At 51.8% G+C, this 7,671-nt stretch overlaps 4 protein-coding genes across 4 annotated transcripts; 1 reads left to right on the plus strand and 3 right to left on the minus strand.

Moving 5' to 3' along the window:
* Positions 1–868: 868 nt before the first annotated feature.
* BO86DRAFT_141383 (RICIN domain-containing protein) lies at positions 869–1,633 on the minus strand. Its single transcript, XM_025666206.1, has 2 exons — positions 1,118–1,633; positions 869–1,051 (listed from the first exon to the last, which is right to left on the minus strand). The coding sequence occupies exon 1, from the start codon at positions 1,572–1,574 to the stop codon at positions 1,143–1,145; it is 432 nt and encodes a 143-aa protein (XP_025532174.1). The 5' UTR covers positions 1,575–1,633; the 3' UTR covers positions 869–1,051; positions 1,118–1,142.
* Positions 1,634–2,421: 788 nt separating this feature from the next.
* On the minus strand, positions 2,422–3,673 carry BO86DRAFT_395719 (uncharacterized protein; the record flags this gene model as incomplete). The annotated part of the gene is made up of 4 exons (XM_025673349.1): positions 2,422–2,634; positions 2,692–2,807; positions 2,907–3,230; positions 3,334–3,673. 4 exons carry the CDS (start codon positions 3,671–3,673, stop codon positions 2,422–2,424), a joined length of 993 nt encoding a protein of 330 aa, XP_025532175.1.
* A 452-nt stretch (positions 3,674–4,125) lies between these two features.
* Positions 4,126–4,875, plus strand: BO86DRAFT_395720 (uncharacterized protein; the record flags this gene model as incomplete). The annotated part of the gene is made up of 1 exon (XM_025673350.1): positions 4,126–4,875. One exon carries the CDS (start codon positions 4,126–4,128, stop codon positions 4,873–4,875), a length of 750 nt encoding a protein of 249 aa, XP_025532176.1.
* Positions 4,876–5,632: 757 nt separating this feature from the next.
* Positions 5,633–6,703, minus strand: BO86DRAFT_375790 (NAD(P)-binding protein; the record flags this gene model as incomplete). Its single annotated transcript, XM_025670497.1, has 1 exon — positions 5,633–6,703. The coding sequence occupies one exon, from the start codon at positions 6,701–6,703 to the stop codon at positions 5,633–5,635; it is 1,071 nt and encodes a 356-aa protein (XP_025532177.1).
* Positions 6,704–7,671: the final 968 nt, after the last annotated feature.

Here is a 7,671-nt window from a genome sequence, read left to right on the forward strand (position 1 = left end):
TCTCTTCTGGAAACATTATTCCATGAGTGATTACGAAGAGTTTTGACGTTGAGTGCATCTTTTTAATGACTTGTGGAGAGACTACCAAATAACTCCCTGCACTACGTCAGAGGTATGGAAGAACAAGCACTATCTTCGTGAATTTAAGCTAGAGAATAGTGGCAGCCACGTTTTAACTGTAAATTGTAAGTGGCAGGATTCAAGCTACGCCACATCACAGTTTTTTTTCCTTTTTTTTTTTTTTTTTTTCTCTCTTATCTCTTCTGCCGCTCACTCGGCCCGATCGCCTCATTGAGGGTTGCAAGCCGAACAAATCCCGGGTTCGGCATCCCGCCGGCTGGCCATTTCCATGGTCTCGCTCAGACGCTGCTGTCGAACCCCGTCACGGGTCAGCCCTTGGGAATGATGAACGATAACGGCCCATCGTAGGATTAGCATCACCGCGGGATGTTAAGTCTAAAACTAGCGTGCAGGATTGTGGAGCACTTCCACTGATCCTGCCGCTGGGAGTCTTCCAGAATCTTGGAAACAGAAGGATTCAAGGCGATGTATGCGTTGGCCATGTTTCATGCTCCGGGGGCAGAAGATAGTCCGGTGGAGATCGATTTTCGCAGGGCGTAGACCTCTGTAGGGTTGCATCAACATTTCAATCGGCCTTAACCCACGGACATGTCCTGGATCTCTTCCTTGTCATCCAAGCTAAATCCGCGGCAAACGGTTTACAACGCAAGTATGATGTACAAAGTCTTCGAAGCATCAATACCTATATATCGAGAAGAATATATCCTATTCAACGGATGTCATTGTCCCTTGAGAGTCAATACGGCCGTGATTAGCGAACTTATGTCATGACGGAATAAAAGCTACATGCAAGGCTCGTAAAACTATCAATCTGCTCAGTGATAACCACCAAAGCTCCTCAAAAACATGGAAAACACCCAATGCCCTTTCTCTCTTTTTTCTTTTTTTTCGACGTATTTATTCATGCAACGCTTTTCCCCGTCATCAACTCAACTTGACCCCTATAATGTGATAGGTCCAACGCACCACCCTTAAACACTTCCACACAAATATCAGTGGCCGAGGGAGAGAGGGAACAACAAGCCATAGAACTTACCATACAGTACGCACCATCCCATTTACTAAGAAGGCAGCGTCATCTGCACCGGCTGAAACACAAACTTCTGCGCCGGACTGCCATCGACCGGGGCAGGTTTGATGGTGGAGTCGGCGGCGATCCAGACCAGTCCATCCGCAGGGTTGCGGACCCTGAATGCTCCCGCGCCGGCGTCCTCGAACGTGAAGGGTGTCGGCTGCTGGGCGACAGACTGGCACGCTGTGTCATCGCAACTGACATAAGGATTGATATTGGTAAAGGCGTTCTTGATTATGGCGCCGCCGTCGGCAGCGCTGATGGCCCACACGTTGAGGTAGTCGTTGGCTTGGTAGAAGCGGAGTTCTCCGGTTGCATGCAGCGTGTCGGTGGTGCCTGCGGGCTGGATTTGGTAGTACGTTACGAGAACGGCTGATGCTGTGTTTGCCAGAGTCGCGATAAGGCTGATGGAGATCTTCATTGTGTGGGTCAGTCTTAGAGGATGGGTGGGGGCTGGTAAGGGCGTGGCGCTGGGAGGACTTCTTCGCGGAGACAGCGTGTGTGTGGGGAGGAGATCTTAGATGCAATCCGCATTAACAAAGGAGAGCATTGACGTATTTGTATTCAGACTGGGGCAGAGCATACGTCTGGTGGCAAAAAACAAAAAAAAAAAAAAAAAACTTTAAGTCCATTCATAGTAGGCTAAATGACGTGGATGTACATGAAAGGTGCAACGTTATCATGGCCACCAAACAGAAGAAGGAAGGGATTGAGCAGCTCTGCATGACTGTGTAACATCACACTGCCCCAGTCTCTCGAAGACCAACGATTCATGTGAAATAAATGCAATGTTGGCTTGTCTTAGGCAAGGGATGTGGCTTTTGCACCAATGCCAAGAGGTTATACAGAAGACACCATGACATAATGTATCCTTGGTGCGAGATCATCGCGCTTGGAAAATTTCTATAGCAACACAGCAATCAGAGGACATCTACTTCCCTTCATATGATCCTCAATTGCCGGCCATTGGTGTCTCCATCGCTCGAGAATCCGAACCGAAGAGACCCTTAGGATATCACAACATTGCTCTTGCTCTCAGACGCCAGGCAGTCTTGCCGGGAGAAGTGCTTCATGGACCGCTTTATTCTACACAGAAAGAAAACTCCAAAATGAAAGAAGAAGAAGAAGAAGAAGAAGAAGAAGAAGAAGCAGAAGCAGAGACCAAAAATTATAACTTCAAATCAATTTACAAAATTGAAAGCTCGTGCCCGACTAGCGATAAAACCAAAAACACGAATGTCAGCCACACAATCCGGCAGAACCCACTATCAGCAGTCAATTAAGGTCAAGTCTTCCTCATCCCCCCCAGTGCAAGTAGAAGATCCCTCAGAGTTGGGGACCCGGAAACTATCCTCATAGTCTGGATCCACCGCGCTATCATCATACATGCGCGCTTCCCCGAAGATATTCCACAGGATTGATGTGATCCTGGAGTCCTGGGTTGGCCGAAAGGACTCCCACCATGCGGTCACGCGTTGAACCTATAATGGTCAGCGCAGGGAGTTCTCTGGTGCAGATCTTCGACTTCGCAATCTTACCTTCCTCGTCGCGTCCAGGCGAAGAAACGTAAAGCTATAGTGGTCTTCATTGTGGACCAGACCGTAGACCACGGCCAGCATGTCGCAGGCCTGCCAACGGGATCCTTGAACCATGACTAGACGGTTGACATCCCGGCACGTTAGAACGGGGCTTTTTCTTTGTTCCTCCATGCCACAGAAAGACCTAATTGTCTCTCATCTAGGAAAATACGTACGCATGGAAGCCATAGCCCGCGTCTCTGCCTGCTCGTCGTCCTTGGCGGAATCGGCCTCGACCACTACCAAGTGGATGCGAGCGAGTCCCGGCTCGCGGTACCAAAGAGTGTAGTCCACCCGGCCCGCCAGAGTCAAGTTGTGTTGTGCAAAGGTATGCAGGAGGTCCGTCTTGTGCGCTAAATTGATCATGCCAGTCTTGGACCCCTGGACGGTGTTCACTTCGTGGGCGACTCGTAGAAGGATATGACCGAGCGGGCTGGCCTCACCATCGTCCGAAATGCCGTATTCATCCAGGAGTTCCCAGATTTCATGTTTGAGATGTGCTGTCATACCCATCAATTAACTCCATATCTCCTAACTGGACACGAACGAACCCCCCGTGGGAGAAAAATCTCGAATGCAAATCCCCGAGAGGAAACCACCTACCTGGTGCTGGGAAAACGCCATCTGAGAGTACCAGCCAATCATAACCATCATCGCAAATCGAGATCCCAAAACTGCGTTGCAGGTCACGATTCGTGAGGGCCAGAAGAGAGATACACCCCGACACTTCACGGTCTCGCTGCTCCTCCTTCCGGCGAATCTGGTTATCGAGGCTGAGCACCTGTCTGTGCTGTGCTTCAACGGACCCCAACCCTTCTTTGAGACTTTCTATTTGGGTGCCTGCTCGTTGCATTTCCGACGCTATCCTTTCGTTGATAGCGCTGCGTCGCCTGATCAAGTCTTGCAGGTTTCGAGTTGCGGACACGACTGATTGTTGCTCCATATTCTCTCGAGCCAGACTCGGGACTTGAAGAAACTAGCAGTACTTGTGTCTGGCTTTGTTTTCGGTGTCGGATGCTGGTGGCAGCGACGGTATACTCTAGGTTTCTTTTGTGGCTATGTTGGAGAAGAAAGAACTTGGTGATTGGCACACTCTTGGAAGAGATCGACCAAAGTAGATGTGCCAGCGTGAGAGAAGACGAACGCTATATATAAGGGGCAGAGGTTAGGGACATTCCATCCGGATGTTGTCGTCATCATAACGGACTTCAACGGGCTTACGGGCTTCGCCGTGATGATGTAGGACTTACCGAGACAAAGCAATGCCACACAGGCTTTCATCTGTCGTTTCATCCCACCATTTCCACAATCTGTTGTTCCTCCAACCTTGAGCTGCCACTAAAGTTCAGATCAACTTTCAGCCCTTCCTCACTCACGACACATCATATATCCACCATGCCGTGGAGAATCCTACCAAAGTCACTAACAGCATGGCTGACCCTGAAGGATGAGGAATTCCACGAACATGTCGGAGATTTCGAGGGCGCCCAGAAAGCCCGGGCGCGACTGCATTTCCAGGGTGAAGCAAAGCAGCTGGGCCACATGGAAGCGCTAATCCGCAACGACATCGACCTAAACTTCGCCATCCAGCGCGAGGCGGCTCTCCAGACCGAGCTCGAGACCCTCTCCGCCAAAAAGAAACTTCCAGCGATCTTCGAGCCCGCGGACGCCACCACCTCGGAGAAGATCCGCTCTCGCATCCAGACCACCGAGGCCGAGCTGCGGACCCTGAACGAGACGATCTGGCGCTTGACGCGCAGGACGCACGCGGTCCTGCGTCAGTTTCCAGAGGGTCCCCTGCTGCGCGCGCTGAAGGCCAACCGAGCCAGCACGCGCTGGCACATGGCCCCGCTACTCAAGGAGGACTGCGTCGGTCGCGACGGATGCTGCGCGCGCATGTGCGGCTGCTGTACCAAGCCGAGAAGCGCGGCCCGCTTGAAGAAGGGACACTGTACGTCCGCCTGCGCGTGTTGCGAGCGCGCTCGCGGGTTTGCGGTGGAACGAGAGGAGAGCTGGGAGCCGACGCGCATCGCCTTTGCCGATGGCCTGGACGGGTGCACAGATTATATGCAGCGCCTTATGCTGGCCTATTGCTTTGGGTTACGTGGGACACGGCGTTACAACATTGTGGAATGTAAGCATTGATGTTCTCCATGTCGAGAAGAGAGGGGAGAATTTATGGCTATTGCTGTTGGTCAGATGAGCGTTGGGAGACGGCTGTAGTTGCTCTCTGGCTTTGCTTTGGATACTTCTTGCTTTATTTAGGACGGTTACTATCATTGCTACCCGATAGACAGTTCTAAAGTTCTGAAAATTTTGTGGTGTGTTTAAAAAGCTGGATTGTCTTCCTGCTATATGGTTCCGCGCTGTCCTCTTTGTGACTTCAACGAGTCTGTTTGTTCGTGGAACATTACTCCGTCCATGGCAATAACCTGTTGAAGGGCAGACTTGAAATTTGCTGACAGTGTGTTTCCCTTGGGAGATTCGGATGCACTCAGGGTTACATGTACTCACGTGCTCTCTAATTGGTAGTAGACAAAGCATCACTTAGATTTGAATTTCAACCCTCTCTGCTCAATGCTGTGTACAAAGATGACCAATATTTGGTTTTGCAGGAGTTCATGGTTCACGTAGCGGGCATCGGGCTTAAAGAATCGTCAGGGAGAGATTGATGGACGAGCTATTGACGCGAAAAATATAGCCTGGGAAAAGGATATGAGGATGAACAGGTGCAAATGGTGATTGCATAAAGGGGACGAACGTGAATCACGATCAGTGTGGCGCGCTGGGCCGGGAAACAGGATGCTGGAGGGCGGATTATCTTCTATACATGTGGTGACTTTCTAACCGGTGCAACTACAGTATAGACACCTCAGACTGACTTACAGACGATGGACAATGGTCAGACTGCCGCCAGCTGAAGATAATAGGATACGATATTCACGACCTGCTCTTCGAACGAGCGGAACTTGATCCCCAGCACATTCTCCGTCGTGCGTGTGTCCAAAGGAATGGGAATCGACTGGATCTGCCCGTGATTGGGCAACAGGCCAAACTCCACCTCATCTCGAAACCTGCGCGCGGTGATCTCCAGACTGTCCTGCCATTCGGTTCCCTGCACCCCTCCTGATGAGAGTATGAAGCCCTGATTTCCCGGGACGGTGGGATCGAGGCAGCGGACGTGGGCGTCGGCGACATCGTCCACATGAACGGCGGAATTGGGGGTGCATCTGTCCTTGGCCCCGTAGGCTACCGGGCCTAGAACTTCCTGGTTGGATCCCCGCATCAGATCAGCCGGTGTAGAGGCAAGTTCATCGCGTCCGATCACAAAGCCGGGGAACAGACGCACCACGTCGAAGGACGGCCGGGTCGTCGCCAGCCACTGCTCTGCTTCGTTCAAGGCCGCCACTTTACTCGCTGCATAGGCCTCGAAGGCCGAGCTGTACTCGTGCCCCGCGGGGAGGGTTGGGACGCGACTGTTGGCATCGAACACCCTGTCAGCGCCGCCGCCAGAAATCACAAACGACCACGGCACGATCGCCGCGCCAGACGAAGTGATCACGACGCGCCGGACGGTGCCGGCCTTAAGCGCGGCTGTCAACAGCCCCAGGGTACCGCAGACCGCCGGGCCTATAAAATGCTCGACCAGTCGGGCACTATTGGCAGTGCCCTGTTCGAGGTTATTCAGCTGAGTTTGTTGCGGAATCGGCGAGGCCACGTGGATGGCATAGTGCGCGCCTTGGATCGCCTGGTCGTAGGCCCCCTCGACGGTCAGATCCGGCACCTGCACGAACGACAGCCGGTCGTCGTCGGGTTTGAGCGCCTGAATTGAGGGCGTGGCCAGGATCTGCTGGGCCTTGTCGGGGCTCCGCACCGCGGCCCGCACGCGGTAGCCGGCCTCGAGCGCGCGCACGAGCACGCGAAACCCGACGTGGCCGCTGCCTCCGGTGATGAAAACGAGTTCTCCGCTCATCGTGGTAGCGTGAAGTGCATTTGTTCTGGCGGAAATGTTAAGAACATGGTAAGGACATGTCAAAGCTTCCCTGCTGGCGTGCATGGCGGGGTCTATATGTCATGCGGATGGGACTTCCGTCGCTGAATCTTTTTTTTCAGTAGAATATTCACATGGACCATAGATTTCAGATCTCGAATACGGCCAACTCGGGACTTTGCTGGTACTAAGTCATGGTGTATCGACATTTTTGATTTGCGGCCAGGCTACCCGAACCAAGGTGCACCCGTTCGTAATTAGGGTTGATCTTGCGGAACATAAGAGTGGGCATGACCGGTGACGGAAATCAATACGAGTCTTGGGAGTGACCCTACGGATGTGAACACAACCCATCAAGTGAGGCATTTTATCTCCTTTGTCCTGATTCTTCTCCCCACAGAACGTCCGAAACCACAGACGCCATGCTCAATGCTTATTTATCGACATCGCCGGCTGAACAATTCTCCATTTCCATCAATTGATTTTCTTGGGCAAGTGCTTAGGGCACTATGCGCCGGAAATATGGGAATAGAGCTACTTGACTCTCTTCAGGGCGTGCACAAGCACATACGACCACAGGGTGTGGAAAATAGGGCTTCCCGTCCGCTCAGCCGTACTCAAGCCACACGCCGGGAGGTTAGTAGTTGGGTGGGTGACCACCAGCGAATCCCTTCTGTTGTATGTTTTTGTCTTTCTCTCCTTGTTTTTATGGAACAACAACAGTTTTCACTCATTCGGGCTGATGGTACAGCGTAGTGCTTATAGACCGTAGGTAGTGAACTGGTATGTTGAGGATTTTGAGTTGGAAATATGTGTAGACTTTTGGACTCAGATCGACACAGGAGGGAAGAAAGAAGAAGAAAGAGAAGAAAAGGTAAAGAAGGAAAAGAAGACTAAGTTCTGCTGAGGTTTCTGCAAAAAGCCTTTGAATGTATATTTACTGAATCCTA

This window comes from Aspergillus japonicus, assembly GCF_003184785.1.
Source record: "Aspergillus japonicus CBS 114.51 unplaced genomic scaffold BO86scaffold_4, whole genome shotgun sequence".
NCBI classification, from domain to species: domain Eukaryota; kingdom Fungi; phylum Ascomycota; class Eurotiomycetes; order Eurotiales; family Aspergillaceae; genus Aspergillus; species Aspergillus japonicus.

Coding starts and splice junctions, on each gene's coding strand:
- BO86DRAFT_141383 (XM_025666206.1), bottom strand. CDS start 1,574: ATGAAGATCTCCATCAGCCTTATCGCGACTCTGGCAAACACAGCATCA.